General features: G+C 40.4%; 2 protein-coding genes across 2 annotated transcripts; both read left to right on the top strand.

The window, feature by feature from the left end:
• The first annotated feature begins 1,290 nt into the window (after nt 1-1,290).
• Nucleotides 1,291-7,870, top strand: LOC113034480 (cytochrome P450 3A40-like). The gene is made up of 13 exons (XM_026189014.1): nt 1,291-1,426; nt 1,580-1,673; nt 1,873-1,925; nt 2,155-2,254; nt 3,260-3,376; nt 4,560-4,645; nt 4,738-4,880; nt 5,001-5,125; nt 5,631-5,715; nt 6,273-6,433; nt 6,537-6,763; nt 7,297-7,459; nt 7,553-7,870. The coding sequence occupies exons 1-13, from the start codon at nt 1,359-1,361 to the stop codon at nt 7,625-7,627; spliced, it is 1,497 nt and encodes a 498-aa protein (XP_026044799.1). The 5' UTR covers nt 1,291-1,358; the 3' UTR covers nt 7,628-7,870.
• A 2,728-nt stretch (nt 7,871-10,598) lies between these two features.
• On the top strand, nt 10,599-17,035 carry LOC113034481 (cytochrome P450 3A40-like). The gene is made up of 13 exons (XM_026189015.1): nt 10,599-10,760; nt 10,914-11,007; nt 11,207-11,259; nt 11,506-11,605; nt 12,574-12,690; nt 13,098-13,183; nt 13,276-13,418; nt 13,540-13,664; nt 14,139-14,223; nt 15,408-15,568; nt 15,672-15,898; nt 16,432-16,594; nt 16,684-17,035. The coding sequence occupies exons 1-13, from the start codon at nt 10,693-10,695 to the stop codon at nt 16,756-16,758; spliced, it is 1,497 nt and encodes a 498-aa protein (XP_026044800.1). The 5' UTR covers nt 10,599-10,692; the 3' UTR covers nt 16,759-17,035.
• The last annotated feature ends 519 nt before the right edge of the window (nt 17,036-17,554 follow it).

Raw genomic sequence — 17,554 nt, forward strand, 5'->3', positions numbered from 1 at the left:
CCTTTCATCAGTCATCACAGAAAAATAAAGAAACAGTACTCATAAAGTTTACTGATGCTATTAAACGAAAAGATGCCCTCAGTGTGGAGTGTCTAACATAACCTAATATTTATACAGGTTCAGGTGTTTTCTAGTCAATTCTTTAGTCTCTGAACAGAGACACACCAAAGAGTCACAAGATAAATTTGAATCCTGTCTTTGAGATCTTTTGATTGAATTCTTAAATGCAAGCCAGGACCCTTGCTGGATACCTGGTGGGAATCAAACTTGTGACTATCGGTGCAAAAGTGCATAGTTTTACCACTACACTATTCAGCTGCCTAACATTCCCAAGCTTTTCTCGCACATAAAGTTAATGATCTTTTTTGATTTGTGAAAATAAACCTCACAAATAATATTACAGAGAAGAATTTGCCTGAAATCTGATTTTCATACAACTGAAAAGAAACTGAAACCTTTATACTCAAATGATGTGTGTGTGTAATTGTATTTTAAATTCTAATTACATTTACACAGTTTAAATCTAATCAAATAAGACAAAAAGTACTAATAAACCCAGTGTTACATAGGTCGTGCATTTACTAAGCAGTTACCCTTGGCACACTGATACATGTGACCAATATCACTAACATTACATCAGCGTTTTTATCTCCTTGCTCTTCCTCTGTTATTGTGGGAAAGGTTACACAAAACTGCAGAGCATGCGCAGATGTAACAGTTTCACACAAACGTCATAAAAAAAAAGAGGATCGGATAACAAGACTTTTAAGTCAGTCACGGACCAACTAAATCACGTAGCAGCCGTGGAAGGTGGAAAAATAACTATTATGGGGATAACGAAGAACTTCAGATTCTAACAGCTTTATAACCGTGAAGAAATATTAAAATGATTCAAAACGAAAGCTAATTTACAGAGCAAGGAGAGCGGCTCGTTTCACACTCACGGCACAAATAATACCGATAACCACACCTTTGTTTTCAAGTTTACCTTCTATAACCCAACAAGATGAAAAACGATCAGAAATGCGTTTAATAAGAACAATAGCAAAACAAAGAAAGAAGAAAAAACGAAATAAAGAAATTAAACATTTTAGCTTAGTTTTATTTTGCCATATGTTGCAGGCAGTGGTGTTCAGTGTGAAGGCTAAAGTGTCTTTTCTTCTCATTCAGTTGTTGCGCAAACACAGTAAGAATGCAAAGAAAAAAAGTTTAAAAGCTTCTGACCCTTTATGGAGCTTATTACGTAATCACATTTCTGTCTCATAGACTCCTCCCACCACACAGAGGCAGATGTTTTAAAAACACAGATTTTCCAGCCTTCTTTCTCATCTGTAGCTTTTTGTCGGAAAGAAGTCGGAATGTTTTTCATGCTGTTTTCAGCAACCACCTGGACTTTGCTGGTCCTGCTTTTCACGCTGATATTACTGTGAGTATTCCTCGACTACTGTTTTGCAAGACAATCGAGCCCTTATCTTATGTCGCGTTCAAACCACCCGTACGTGGAGTTTTGTTTCTCTTGTGTTCCCTTTGTTTTAATGTCCAACTGACGATTTCAGATTTTCTCTGTTTTGTGACACAGGTACGGATTATGGCCATATCGGTTCTTCAAAAAGCTGGGGATACCTGGACCGAGGCCCCTGCCTTATATTGGAACGATGCTTGGCATAAGAAAGGTACGCACAGAAACCAAACTCACCTTAGAGACTGGGATACGAGGAGCTGACTGATTTGATCTTGAAGAAGTGAGAAGGACATATTTAATGTCCTTATCAATCGTCACTATCACTGACCTGCCTGAGCTTTCTGTGTGTTTTTGAACACGTGTCCTACTCAGTGGCTTATTGACTCTAAAAAACATTTTACTTCTTGCAGGGATTTCTTGGTTTTGATCTAGAGTGTCATGCCAAGTATGGGGACGTCTGGGGGTGAGTATTTACTTCATCAACCAGGAAGTTCACTCATGTGAGCCATGCAATCCCCCCCCCCCCCCCCCCCCCCCCCCCACACACACAAAATAAATAAATATACAAAAATTCTGAATTCATTCATGCCAATAATGCTGTGGCCTAAAGCAACTAAAAAACAAAACAGAAAATGCCTTAAACAATTAGCCATGAATTGTGTTATTGTAAACGGCTGTTTTCTTTTTTGCAGGTTGTACGATGGACGAACGCCGTTGTTAATGGTGGCCGACCCTGAGATTGTTAAAACCGTGATGGTGAAGGAGTGCTACTCTGTGTTCACCAACCGCAGGGTAAGAAGCTCCTCATTCTATGATGTACCAGAGTGAAAATTCAGCAAATCAGATGTAGTTCAATGCTGACATCTGCTCTCAGATTTCTGTCAAGTTGCATCACTTATTAGATTTCATGAAACCTTTGGACGTCCTGCCACTCTACATAGAACGTAAAATGGTAGCAAAAGATAGGTACAAATACTTTTTCACTTTTTTACATTAACTAAATTGCTAGCAGTGATTTCCAAAGCAACTTGGGAAATGCTGTAGTTTATAGTGTCAGGCCGATGTGTTTAGGAAAACAACAGCAGCACTACAGGGAAAGACTGTTACCACATGAAATGTAAATGAAGTAATATTAAAATCCAAGAGGCTGAACTTGCAGTAGTTCTCTGTGCTTTACACAAAGAGTTACACTTTTATTACTCAAGGGTTACATCAGCCAACACAGCAGCTGAAGAACATGAAGCAAACCAGGAAACACACTTCACTGTTTCACATAAAAACTAGAGAACAAAAACAGATGTTTAAGATCTATCTCACTATGTATAACAGAATCAAAGGTAATTTTATGAAGGTTTTATGTATTTAAACCAATTCAAATCATCACATTATTGTTTCTGGGACTGCTTCCTGTACAGCTGAGTTTAAAAAGAGTTGGTCAATATATAAATTATCAGCATTGTACCGGTACTAGTGAGTGGTGTACTTTGAAGCAGTTTTCTGACATGTTATTTAATCAATAATCAATAAGCACTGGTAGTAGTTAAGATATTTTTTTGATTACATTTTACTCGAACCTCTTTACACTGTAGTACTTATTTATGGTGATGTTGGTATTTGTCGTTTGTTTACTTTCCACTTTTGCATGTACCCATGTGTGTCGATCTAGCCAAAGGAAGTTCTATATGAATAATCAACATAGAGCCAACACAGAGAAGATTCCAATTGCATTACATTATATGTGCAAACCAATGTTGGAAATGTAAGCAAACATTGAGAGTTATTATTTCCTTTTCACAGGATGCTGGTTTTTTCACTGGACCTATGGATGACGCTCTTGTAGTAGTCAAAGATGAAAGGTGGAAACGAATTCGCAACAGCGTGTCTCCATGCTTCACCAGTGGAAGACTGAAACAGGTTGATATATCTAAGTTCATTAACCACTTATATCCCAAAAAGTTTCTTTTTCAATGGGTGAAAGGTGATGAAACATTTCCCCCACTGAAAACGCTACGTCCAGACGAACAGAATCAACTTTTCTGGATTTCATTACCTGGATGATTGAGTATGAGTCATGACATAACCACTAATGTGATTAAACTATATAAAAAGTATAAAAAAAGCTGGAACGGTTCGCAGCCGAGTGTGAAGCAGGGGGAATGAGGATCAGCACCTCCAAATCTGAGGCCATGGTTCTCAGCCGGAAAAGGGTGGAGTGCCCACTCCAGGTCGGGGATGAGTTCCTGCCCCAAGTGGAGGAGTTCAAGTATCTCGGGGTCTTGTTCGCGAGTGATGGGAGAAGGGAGCCGGAGATCGACAGACGGATTGGGGCTGCAGCTGCAGTAATGCGGACGCTACACCGGTCCGTCGTGGTGAAGAGGGAGCTGAGTGTAAAAGCGAAGCTCTCAATTTACCGGTCGATCTACGTCCCTACCCTCACCTATGGCCACGAGCTGTGGGTAGTGACCGAAAGAACGAGATCGCGGATACAAGCGGCAGAAATGAGCTTCCTCCGAAGGGTGGCTGGCCTCTCCCTTAGAGATAGGGTGAGAAGTTCGGCCATCCGGGAGGGGCTCAGAGTAGAGCAGCTGCTGCTCCACATCGAAAGGAGCCAGCTGAGGTGGTTCGGGCATCTGACAAGGATGCCCCCTGGGCGCCTCCTGGGTGAGGTGTTCCAGGCATGTCCCACCGGGAGGAGGCCCCGGGGCAGACCCAGGACACGCTGGAGAGATTATATCTCTCGGCTGGCCTGGGAACGCCTTGGTATTCCCCCGGATAAGCTGGAGGAGGTGGCTGGGGAGAGGGAGGTCTGGGCCTCTTTGCTTAGGCTGCTGCCCCCGCGACCCGGCCCCGGATAAAGCGGATGAAGATGGATGGATGGATGGTATAAAAAAAAGCCAGCAGTTCCCAGAGATGTTCTTATTTTTTTCACAGACATTGTTAAAGTTTGTAAAATAGAGAAAACGAGTTTACAAATAAAATGTACCAACATCATCAGTGTGTTTTGATCTGTTTTCTTTCTACATATCTGACAGACATTTAACATCTACAGAATATTAATAACATAATTTTCTTATTTTGTCTCCATTATATAAAAAAGGTTTTTCCCCTCGTTGCTCGCTATGCAGAACGACTTGTTGCAAAACTTGAGGAAATGAATTTGGATGAACCCATCACTGTCAAACAGTATGTTGTTAATCTGAAATATGCAAACATATTAAATTGTTCATCCTAAAATAAATAATGCGCTGATCACTTGTCTTTTCCAACTCTAATAGGTTTGTGGCTCCTTACAGTTTAGACACTGTGACCAGTGCTTCTTTCAGTGTGGAGACAGACTCCATAAACAATCCAAATGATCCAGTTAATGTTCAAGCGCAGAAGCTCTTTAAATTAAAAATGTGGCTTTTCTTATTAATAAGTATGTCCTTCTTTTGACTTTTAAAAACTCATTCAATGTTTTGTTTTCAGAAAGCAAACTCAATAGTATCTGCAGGATGTCAAATTTTGCTTACTGGTATTCGGTCTGGTCTCCTTTCAGTGGCAGTTCCGTTTGGTAGACGTCTGGCAAAGTTCCTGAACATGGAAATCATACCCAAGGACAGTGTTGACTTTTTCTACAACCTCCTCAAGAAATTTAAAAACCAGCATCATGAAGACAAATCTGTAAGTATTAAATTTATAAAGGAACATCAACATTGTTGTGTCCATACACGTCATGTTGTCTTTTTGATGTCTCTATCTTGATTATTTTAAAGCCAGAAGCAGCTTTTGGGATACTGCATGTTCACTGGCAACCTGTCATTCACATAGTAGAGCATGCTTTATCCTCCTTTACAACTCTATTGGGGACCATAATTTAAAAAGTAAACCTATTGTTGATTGAAAAGGACATGAAACTAGTCACAGAGGCCATCAGCTCATCAGAAATGTTTACAGACATGAGAGACAAAGCGAGATGTATAGGTTTTCCACATACATCTAGCTTTGAAACCACAGGACTCGCTCCCTGTAAGCTACGGGAAAATAATTTAGGGCAAACCCTGAAATCATTTGCCATCTTTTATATACAGTCTATGCACACCGCAAACATTATTGATAATTTTCTTCTGCTGTTGACTCTCAATCATCCACATGTGAGCATATTTGAATATTGTCTTTTCTGATGTAGGCTCGAGCAGACTTCCTGCAGGTGTTTATCCAGAGTGAGATCCCAGAAAAGACGTATAAGAACGATGAAGAACAGCCAAGTAAAGGTATGTGTTTACCACAGAAGTAAGCTGAAGCTAGATTTTACCACTGCCTTAATCTAATTGTCAAACTTCAGATCACAGTCCACTTTGACCCCCAGGTTTGTGACAGCTGGTTTAACACACTTGGCCAAGGTATCTAAATACACATTGGGGGTCTCAGTGGGGGTACCAAAAACCATGACCTCAGTCTTTTTATCATTGAATTTTAAAAAGTTAAGAGACATCCAAGCCTTAATGTCATCAAGACACTGAAGTTATGGCTGTGTGGAGTATGTGCCTTCTTTCTTTAGAGGTACATAGATCTGACAGTCATCAGCATAAAAGTGGAATGCAATGCCGTGCTTTCTCAGTATACAACCAAGAGGAAGCAGATATAAAGAGAAGAGGAGGGGGCCTAGAACTGAGCCCTGTAGGACCCCCCACCCCACCCCCCACCCACACACACACACACACACGAGGACCCGAGGTTGATGGAGCTTGACCACCCACAGGGGCAAGAAAGTTATAAGTACTAGATACTGATTTCTCTTAAGTAAGATCATGAAATGTTCTTTCCATAGGTTTGACTGAACATGAGATCCTTTCCCAGGCCTTGGTCTTCATCTTTGGAGGCTACGACACCACCAGTACCACTCTAACTAACATCCTTTATAATCTGGCCACCAACCCTGATGCGTTGCAGACCTTACACAAAGAAATTGATGCTAAGCTGAAGAAAGATGTACAGTAATTCATCACATAATTTGTTGCCATTCTCGATTCAATGGTGGACACCATTTGCATATTTGTTTTTATGTTTGCCTTCTTCTTTATATTTTGTCTAGGCACCCATTTCATATGAAGAGCTGACCGGTCTACAGTACCTGGACCAAGTTATACTTGAATCAATGCGACTGATTCCCACTGCCCCTCGAATTGACAGGGTGTGCAAAAAAACTGTGCAAGTGAATGGACTCACCATCCCTGAAGGAACCACAATTGGGATTCCTGCGTGGGTGTTGCACAAAGACCCACGTTACTGGGACTCACCTGAGCTTTTCAGACCAGAGAGGTAAATGTGTAGGTGTGTCATCACAAGGTTATGAAGGACCTGGTCATCCTGTAATTAGTGAAACCTGGGACATTATGCTTTGCTTTATCTTTGCTAGATCAATGAGGTGCCATATGTAGGTCCCTTCACTGATGTTCTCAGTGGTTCAATTGAGAGACAGCCAGTTACGCATCCCAAAACCTCTGCAGTGTTGTCTGCAGCTGTTTTGAGTCATTATTATTCTGGAAGCTGGCTGGTTCCCTAAGACTGAGAGTGCTGCACTGTGGGACTGGTTTTCTTCAATGCTTTTTATCTAGTGTAGCTTCCACCTAAGTACTGCTTTGATCATAGGTTTTTCCCTGCTGTAAGGGGACTGGCCAATGGGTCCCTAATCCCCGAACAAAGCTTTAGAAGTAATAGAATACTTTTGCCCTGATCTATGCCCCCGTACTCTTTACGTTGTAGGTCTACAGACTGCCTAAAAATCATGTTTCAATACAAAAATAATTATTTCACTTTACATATCTACAAGTTTGTTTGATCTGTATCTGCAGGTTCAGTAAAGACAACATGGAGGAGGTGAACCCATACGCGTTCATGCCATTTGGACTCGGCCCTCGTAACTGCGTTGGGATGCGCTACGCCCTCCTCGTCATGAAGATGGTTATTGTCCGTCTCTTGCAGAAGTACACTTTGGAAACATGCAAAGAGACAATGGTAAGAGCAGCAAACCTCCACATTTAGACTGTCATGGTACTCTGCTGTCCTGTCACTGATGTTACATCCATTTCTTTTCTTTCTTTTTTTTAGATTCCACTTCGGTTTGACTGGAAGTTTCAGCCAGTTCAGCCTGTAAAACTCAAGTTTGTTCCCAGAAATAAGTAGTCTAAGAGGGAACGTCTCCAAATCTGATCAAACATGTTATTTTATGATTTTCCTTTGATGTGAGGGAACTGCTGCCAGGATGACATTGACCATGTAATTTCTTTTTTCAGCTGCTTTGTGATAAATCAAATGTATTTTAATTCATTTTTTATTGTGTTGAATGTTTAATCTGAGTTTTCTTAAATGTACACAAATAATAATGACGGTGATCATTTGAAGAAATAAAGTGGCATAAAAACAAAATGAAGTTAGAGTTATCTTTTGTAATTTATTTTTTATACCTTAAACTTGGCAGCGTGAATACAGCACAATAATTGAGTTGACTGATGTTGTTGTCTGAAAACCACCTGAAGCTATGAAGTATACAGGTGAGCTCAACATTGTGGTGTTCTTGGATGTGTTTGGGTGCGTGTGTGTTTGCATTATAAAGTTTCCTTTGTAAGACCCATCAGATACACACTTTTTATAAAAGATGTATTACACAATCAGTCATCGGTGCCAATAGTATCTAGGGGAAGAGCCAGCAGGTGACCTGATTATCACAACCTTTTAAGGAAATATTGCAGTAGGTTGTAACTAAATAAACAGTGACCTTGAAAGCATCTACTTTTAAATGGAGCCACTGACACCAGGTTGATTTACCCACCCCAATGAGAATTTATCAGCAGCAAAGGTGAGACAGTGAGCATAAATACTTTCATCTTGTGTGCATACATGGCATAGAGCCTGCAGATGCTACATGATGGGTTAAAGTGTAACTGACAGTAATATAAGAAGATAATCTGGAGTCGTTGCTCCTGTGTTTATATCAGTGTGCAGGACACTGAAATAGGAAAACAGCAGGACGTTTCTGCCATTTTCCACCTTTTTAATTGGTGTAGCACAAAACAGCCTTAACCACAGTGTCTCTGCAGCCCAGGGAACACTGCTGGTTTTCATTCTAGCCATCCAGTCATCCAGTCATCCTCCAGCCCTCACCTTCAGGTGTGAGCAAACCTTTATTGACATTATTCTTTGCACGTTGTCACCAGAAGCATTTTTTAGTCTGTTTTAATGTGTCCACCTAAGGGTCCAAAGTAATTGAGCATGATTTATAAAGTGGTGGGAAAATCAATTTCACAGTTGTAGACAAAAAGGAAACCATAAAGTTCACCAATACTGCTCCACGAAACTGAATTTATCCTCAAAAATCTAAGTAAGCACAATGCTACTTGGAAGACTGGAGGAAACGTTTTCTGTGTCAGACCCAGCTCAAGCCTTTCATCAGTCATCACAGAAAAATAAAGAAACAGTACTCATAAAGTTTACTGATGCTATTAAACGAAAAGATGCCCTCAGTGTGGAGTGTCTAACATAACCTAATATTTATACAGGTTCAGGTGTTTTCTAGTCAATTCTTTAGTCTCTGAACAGAGACACACCAAAGAGTCACAAGATAAATTTGAATCCTGTCTTTGAGATCTTTTGATTGAATTCTTAAATGCAAGAAAATCCTAACAATAATACTAAACCTTCCACCTATCAAACTTTCTTCTACTTGGCTGTCCCTCAAAGCTGAGAGTTGAACAGCAGGTGGGTGGAGCTGCTGTTTCTGAAATAACGATATTAGGCGTTGCAGGGATTCACATATATTGACTTGATTATTTGAAACTGTTAAATATAAGCATCCACCAGTAAAAGAGAAAGAATAGACTGTAACAGGAAGAACAGTGCTGCTTCCTAGAATTGGGAATGCTGGCATATCAATCCAGCTGATTCGGCAGCTGCCTGTACTGAATTAATGACTGTGAGCACATTTCTACAAAAAACCTTTATTTGTCACATACACAATTATGCAGAGTACAACATGTAGTGAAATTCGGCTGTGTCTGAAGAAGCCGAACTTCAGACATAGCCGTGCCATCCCAGGGCTTGGTTTTAGCATGGGGAGGGGGTTTAGCCAGGACCCTTGCTGGATACCTGGTGGGAATCAAACTTGTGACTATCGGTGCAAAAGTGCATAGTTTTACCACTACACTATTCAGCTGCCTAACATTCCCAAGCTTTTCTCGCACATAAAGTTAATGATCTTTTTTGATTTGTGAAAATAAACCTCACAAATAATATTACAGAGAAGAATTTGCCTGAAATCTGATTTTCATACAACTGAAAAGAAACTGAAACCTTTATACTCAAATGATGTGTGTGTGTAATTGTATTTTAAATTCTAATTACATTTACACAGTTTAAATCTAATCAAATAAGACAAAAAGTACTAATAAACCCAGTGTTACATAGGTCGTGCATTTACTAAGCAGTTACCCTTGGCACACTGATACATGTGACCAATATCACTAACATTACATCAGCGTTTTTATCTCCTTGCTCTTCCTCTGTTGTTGTGGGAAAGGTTACACAAAACTGCAGAGCATGCGCAGATGTAACAGTTTCACACAAACGTCATAAAAAAAAAGAGGATCGGATAACAAGACTTTTAAGTCAGTCACGGACCAACTAAATCACGTAGCAGCCGTGGAAGGTGGAAAAATAACTATTATGGGGATAACGAAGAACTTCGGATTCTACCAGCTTTATAACCGTGAAGAAATATTAAAATGATTCAAAACGAAAGCTAATTTACAGAGCAAGGAGAGCGGCTCGTTTCACACTCACGGCACAAATAACACCGATAACCACACCTTTGTGTTCAAGTTTACCTTCTATAACCCAACAAGATGAAAAACGATCAGAAATGCGTTTAATAAGAACAATAGCAAAACAAAGAAAGAAGAAAAAACGAAATAAAGAAATTAAACATTTTAGCTTAGTTTTATTTTGCCATATGTTGCAGGCAGTGGTGTTCAGTGTGAAGGCTAAAGTGTCTTTTCTTCTCATTCAGTTGTTGCGCAAACACAGTAAGAATGCAAAAAAAAAAGTTTAAAAGCTTCTGACCCTTTATGGAGCTTATTACGTAATCACATTTCTGTCTCATAGACTCCTCCCACCACACAGAGGCAGATGTTTTAAAAACACAGATTTTCCAGCCTTCTTCCTCATCTGTAGCTTTTTGTCGGAAAGAAGTCGCAATGTTTTTCACGCTGTTTTCAGCAACCACCTGGACTTTGCTGGTCCTGCTTTTCACGCTGATATTACTGTGAGTATTCCTCGACTACTGTTTTGCAAGACAATCGAGCCCTTATCTTATGTCGCGTTCAAACCACCCGTACGTGGAGTTTTGTTTCTCTTGTGTTCCCTTTGTTTTAATGTCCAACTGACGATTTCAGATTTTCTCTGTTTTGTGACACAGGTACGGATTATGGCCATATCGGTTCTTCAAAAAGCTGGGGATACCTGGACCGAGGCCCCTGCCTTATATTGGAACGATGCTGGGCATAAGAAAGGTACGCACAGAAACCAAACTCACCTTAGAGACTGGGATACGAGGAGCTGACTGATTTGATCTTGAAGAAGTGAGAAGGACATATTTAATGTCCTTATCAATCGTCACTATCACTGACCTGCCTGAGCTTTCTGTGTGTTTTTGAACACGTGTCCTACTCAGTGGCTTATTGACTCTAAAAAACATTTTACTTCTTGCAGGGATTTCCTGGTTTTGACCTAGAGTGTCATGCCAAGTATGGGGACGTCTGGGGGTGAGTATTCACTTCATCAACCAGGAAGTTCACTCATGTTAAAATATGTTTGTGAGCCATGCAATCCCCCCCCCCCCCCCCCACACACACACACACACACACAAAATAAATAAATATACAAAAATTCTGAATTCATTCATGCCAATAATGCTGTGGCCTAAAGCAACTAAAAAACAAAACAAAAAAATGCCTTAAACAATTAGCCATGAATTGTGTTATTGTAAACGGCTGTTGTCTTTTTTGCAGGTTGTACGATGGACGAACGCCGTTGTTAATGGTGGCCGACCCTGAGATTGTTAAAACCGTGATGGTGAAGGAGTGCTACTCTGTGTTCACCAACCGCAGGGTAAGAAGCTCCTCTTTCTATTTCATGAAACCTTTGGACGTCCTGCCACTCTCCATAGAACGTAAAATGTTAGCAAAAGATAGGTACAAATACTTTTTCACTTTTTTACATTAACTAAATTGCTAGCAGTGATTTCCAAAGCAACTTGGGAAATGCTGTAGTTTATAGTGTCAGGCCGATGTGTTTAGGAAAACAACAGCAGCACTACAGGGAAAGACTGTTACCACATGAAATGTAAATGAAGTAATATTAAAATCCAAGAGGCTGAACTTGCAGCAGTTCTCTGTGCTTTACACAAAGAGTTACACTTTTATTACTCAAGGGTTACATCAGCCAAATTGTCACTAGGTGTGAATGTGCGAATGAATGTGAGTGCGAATGGTTGTCTGTCCCTGTGTGTTGGCCCTGCGACAGACTGGCGACCTGTCCAGGGTGTACCCCGCCTCTCGCCCTATGACAGCTGGGATAGGCTCCAGCGCCCCCCGCGACCCTGAAAAAAAGGATAAGCGGAAGCGAATGGATGGATGGATGGATGGAAATTATCACATTATTGTTTCTGGGACTGCTTCCTGTACAGCTGAGTTTAAAAAGAGTTGGTGAATATATAAATTATCAGCATTGTACTAGTGAGTGGTGTACTTTGAAGCAGTTTTCTGACATGTTATTTAATCAATAATCATTAAGAAGTGGTAGTAGTTAAGATATTTTTAACAAAAAACAAAACATATTTCCCCGCATCTATATTATCAAACAAACCTGGATAAATATGACGGGTTACTGATTACATTTTACTCGATTACATTTTACTGTTGCATGTACCCATGTGTGTCGATCTATCCAAAGATTGTTCTATATGAACACTCAACATAGAGCCAACACAGAGAAAATACCAATTACATTACATTATATGTGCAAACTGATGAGGTAGATGTAAGCAAACATTGAGAGTTATTATTTCCTTTTCACAGGATACTGGTGTTTTCACTGGACCTATGGAAGACTCTGTCATAGTAGTCAAAGATGAAAGGTGGAAACGAATTCGCAACAGCGTGTCTCCATGCTTCACCAGTGGAAGACTGAAACAGGTTGATATATCTAAGTTCATTAACCACTTATATCCCAAAAAGTTTCTTTTTCAATGGGTGAAAGGTGATGAAACATTTCCCCCACTGAAAACGCTACGTCCAGACAAACAGAATCAACTTTTCTGGATTTCATTACCTGGATGATTGAGTATGAGTCATGACATAACCACTAATGTGATTAAACTATATACAAAGTAAAAAAAAAGCCAGCAGTTCCCAGAGATGTTCTTATTTTTTTCACAGACATTGTTAAAGTTTGTAAAATAGAGAAAACGAGTTTACAAAAAATGTACCAACATCATCAGTGTGTTTTGATCTGTTTTCTTTCTACATATCTGACAGACATTTAACATCTACAGAATATTAATAACATAATTTTCTTATTTTGTCTCCATTATATAAAAAAGGTTTTTCCCCTCGTTGCTCGCTATGCAGAACGACTTGTTGCAAAACTTGAGGAAATGAATTTGGATGAACCCATCACTGTCAAACAGTATGTTGTTAATCTGAAATATGCAAACATATTAAATTGTTCATCCTAAAATAAATAATGCGCTGATCACTTGTCTTTTCCAACTCTAATAGGTTTGTGGCTCCTTACAGTTTAGACACTGTGACCAGTGCTTCTTTCAGTGTGGAGACAGACTCCATAAACAATCCAAATGATCCAGTTAATGTTCAAGCGCAGAAGCTCTTTAAATTAAAAATGTGGCTTTTCTTATTAATAAGTATGTCCTTCTTTTGACTTTTAAAAACTCATTTAATTGATTTGTTTTCAGAAAGCAAACTCAATAGTATCTGCAGGATGTCAAATTTTGCTTACTGGTATTCGGTCTGGTCTCCTTTCAGTGGCAGTTCCGTTTGGTAGACGTCTGGCAAAGTTCCTGAACATGGAAATCATACCCAAGGACAGTGTTGACTTTTTCTACAACCTCCTCAAGAAATTTAAAAACCAGCATCATGAAGACAAATCTGTAAGTATTAAATTTATAAAGGAACATCAACATTGTTGTGTCCATACACGTCATGTTGTCTTTTTGATGTCTCTATCTTGAGTATTTTAAAGCCAGAAGCAACTTTTGGGATACTGCATGTTCACTGGCAACCTGTCATTCACATAGTAGAGCATGCTTTATCCTCCTTTACAACTATATTGGGGACCATAATTTAAAAAGTAAACCTATCGTTGATTGAAAAGGACATGAAACTAGTCACAGAGGCCATCAGCTCATCAGAAATTTTTGCAGATACGAGAGACAAAGCTAAATGTATATGTTTTCCATATGCATCTAGCTACGGGAAAATAATTTAGGGCAAACCCTGAAAGCATTTGCCATCTTTTATATACAGTCTATGCACACTGCAGACATTATTGATAATTTTCTTCTGCTGTTGACTTTCAATCATCCACATGTGAGCATATTTGAATATTGTCTTTTCTGATGTAGGCTCGAGCAGACTTCCTGCAGGTGTTGATCCAGAGTGAGATCCCAGAAAAGACGTATAAGAACGATGAAGAACAGCCAAGTAAAGGTATGTGTTTACCACAGAAGTAATCCACAATATCCAGTCACTCATGTCACATTACTTCAGGGGTTTTACGCACAAATTTTTGTCATGATATCAATCTGCTCATATGTCTCATACGCAAAAGAAAAGTCAGTATCATATATTATAAGCCAGGAGCTGGATGATCCAATCCAATTCAATCCAATTTTATTTATAAACCACTTTAAAATACCCAGCACAGGACTAAAGTGCTGTACAGAAAATAAGTTAGAATAACAGAAAACAGCAAAAATAAAGCACATAATACATAAAAATTAAAACAGCCTGTCACACAGCCCTATATTAAAAAAGAAAACAAGATAAAACGGCATAGAATCAACTAAAAACAACTAAAATAAAAAACAAAAAACAACATCTCATCAAGAGGTAGGTTTTCAGGAGTCTTAAAAGAATCCTAAAAGAAATGGGCAGCCAGTGAAGTGAAGCTAAAATAGGGGAAATGTGCTCTAACCTTCGACTGCCAGTTAAAAGACGAGCTGCGGCATTTTGCACCCTCTGTAGATGAGTAATGTATGATGAACTGACCCCAATATAATGTGCATTACAGTAATCCAGCCGAATGCTAACAAAGGCGTGGATCACTGTCTCAAAGTGCTGCTGTGAAAGAATTGGCTTTATTTCGGCCAGCTGCCTGAGCTGAAAGAAGCTAGATTTTACCACTGCCTTAATCTAATTGTCAAACTTCAGATCACAGTCCACTTTGACCTCCAGGTTTGTGACAGCTGGTTTAACATACTTGGCCAAGGTATCTAAATACACATTGGGGGTCTCAGTGGGGGTACCAAAAACCATCACCTCAGTCTTTTTATCATTGAATTTTAAAAAGTTAAGAGACATCCAAGCCTTAATGTCATCAAGACACTGAAGTTATGGCTGTGTGGAGTATGTGCCTTCTTTCTTTAGAGGGACATAGATCTGACAGTCATCAGCATAAAAGTGGAATGCAATGCCGTGCTTTCTCAGTATACAACCAAGAGGAAGCAGATATAAAGAGAAGAGGAGGGGGCCTAGAACTGAGCCCTGTAGGACCCCCCACCCCACCCACACGAGGACCCAAGGTTGATGGAGCTTGACCACCCACAGGGGCAAGAAAGTTATAAGTACTTGATACTGACTACTCTTAAGATCATGAAATGTTCTTTCCATAGGTTTGACTGAACATGAGATCCTTTCCCAGGCCTTGGTCTTCATCTTGGGAGGCTACGAGACCACCAGTACCACTCTAACTAACATCCTTTATAATCTGGCCACCAACCCTGATGCGTTGCAGACCTTACACAAAGAAATTGATGCTAAGCTGAAGAAAGATGTACAGTAATTCATCACATAATTTGTTGCCATTCTCGATTCAATGGTGGACACCATTTGCATATTTGTTTTTATGTTTGCCTTCTTCTTTATATTTTGTCTAGGCACCCATTTCATATGAAGAGCTGACCGGTCTACAGTACCTGGACCAAGTTATACTTGAATCAATGCGACTGATTCCCACTGCCCCTCGAATTGAAAGGGTGTGCAAAAAAACTGTGCAAGTGAATGGACTCACCATCCCTGAAGGAACCACAATTGGGATTCCTGCGTGGGTGTTGCACAAAGACCCACGCTACTGGGACTCACCTGAGCTTTTCAGACCAGAGAGGTAAATGTGTAGGTGTGTCATCACAAGGTTATGAAGAACCTGGTCATCCTGTAATTAGTGAAACCTGGGACATTATGCTTTGCTTTATCTTTGGTAGATCAATGAGGTGCCATATGTAGGTCCCTTCACTGATGTTCTCAGTGGTTCAATTGAGAGACAGCCAGTTACGCATCCCAAAACCTCTGCAGTGTTGTCTGCAGCTGTTTTGAGTCATTATTATTCTGGAAGCTGGCTGGTTCCCTGAGACTGAGAGTGCTGCACTGTGGGACTGGTTTTCTTCAATGCTTTTTATCTAGTGTAGCTTCCACCTAAGTACTGCTTTGATCATAGGTTTTTCCCTGCTGTAAGGGGACTGGCCAATGGGTCCCTAATCCCCGAACAAAGCTTTAGAAGTAATAGAATACTTTTGCCCTGATCTATGCCCCCGTACTCTTTACGTTGTAGGTCTACAGACTGCCTAAAAATCATGGCTCAATACAAAAATAATTATTTCACTTTACATATCTACAAGTTTGTTTGATCTGTATCTGCAGGTTCAGTAAAGACAACATGGAGGAGGTGAACCCATACGCGTACATACCATTTGGACTCGGCCCTCGTAACTGCGTTGGGATGCGCTACGCCCTCCTCGTCATGAAGATGGTTATTGTCCGTCTCTTGCAGAAGTACACTTTGGAAACATGCAAAGAGACAATGGTAAGAGCAGCAAACCTCCACATTTAGACTGTCATGGTACTCTGCTGTCCTGTCACTGATGTTACATCCATTTCTTTTCTTTTTTTTAGATTCCACTTCGGTTTGACTGGAAGTTTCAGCCAGTTCAGCCTGTAAAACTCAAATTTGTTCCCAGAAATAAGTAGTCTAAGAGGGAACGTCTCCAAATCTGATCAAACATGTTATTTTATGATTTTTCTTTAATGTGAGGGAACTGCTGCCAGGATGACATTAACCATGTAATTTCTTTTTTCAGCTGCTTTGTGATAAATCAAATGTATTTTAATTCATTTTTTATTGTGTTGAATGTTTAATTTAAGAAAACTCAGAATGTTTAATCTGAGTTTTCTTAAATGTACACAAAGCAGAGCGCCTGGTGTTGATGAGGTCCGCCCCGAGTTCCTGAAGGCTCTGGACGTTGTAGGGCTGTCTTGGTTGACACGTCTCTGCAATGTTGCGTGGAGATCAGGGGCAGTACCTGTGGACTGGCAGACCGGGGTGGTGGTCCCCATCTTCAAGAAGGGGGACCGGAGGGTGTGTTCCAACTACAGGGGGATCACACTCCTCAGCCTCCCCGGGAAAGTCTATGCCAGGGTGCTGGAGAGGAGGGTTCGTCCGCTAGTCGAACCTCGGATACAGGAGGAACAATGCGGTTTTCGTCCTGGTCGCGGAACACTGGACCAGCTCTTTGTCCTCTCGAGGATACTTGAGGGTGCATGGGAGTTTGCCCAACCAGTCTACATGTGTTTTGTGGACCTGGAGAAGGCATTCGACCGTGTCCCTCGGGGCGTCCTGTGGGAGGTGTTGCGCGAGTATGGGGTGTCTGGCCCATTGCTACGGGCCATTCAATCCCTATACAACCGTTGCAAGAGCTTGGTTCGCATTGCCGGCAATAAGTCGGACTCGTTCCCGGTGGGTGATGGGCTCCGCCAAGGCTGCCCT

Source organism: Astatotilapia calliptera, chromosome 13 (assembly GCF_900246225.1).
Source record: "Astatotilapia calliptera chromosome 13, fAstCal1.2, whole genome shotgun sequence".
NCBI lineage: Eukaryota > Metazoa > Chordata > Actinopteri > Cichliformes > Cichlidae > Astatotilapia > Astatotilapia calliptera.

Excerpts from the sequence above, each read along its gene's own strand:
- LOC113034481 (XM_026189015.1), top strand. The coding sequence starts at position 10,693 with ATGTTTTTCACGCTGTTTTCAGCAACCACCTGGACTTTGCTGGTCCTG. Across the intron at positions 13,665-14,138 it reads AGCATCATGAAGACAAATCT|GCTCGAGCAGACTTCCTGCA; the intron begins GTAAGTATTAAA and ends TTTCTGATGTAG. Across the intron at positions 15,899-16,431 it reads GAGCTTTTCAGACCAGAGAG|GTTCAGTAAAGACAACATGG; the intron begins GTAAATGTGTAG and ends CTGTATCTGCAG.
- LOC113034480 (XM_026189014.1), top strand. The coding sequence starts at position 1,359 with ATGTTTTTCATGCTGTTTTCAGCAACCACCTGGACTTTGCTGGTCCTG. Across the intron at positions 2,255-3,259 it reads CTGTGTTCACCAACCGCAGG|GATGCTGGTTTTTTCACTGG; the intron begins GTAAGAAGCTCC and ends TCCTTTTCACAG. Across the intron at positions 4,881-5,000 it reads GTGGCTTTTCTTATTAATAA|TGGCAGTTCCGTTTGGTAGA; the intron begins GTATGTCCTTCT and ends GTCTCCTTTCAG.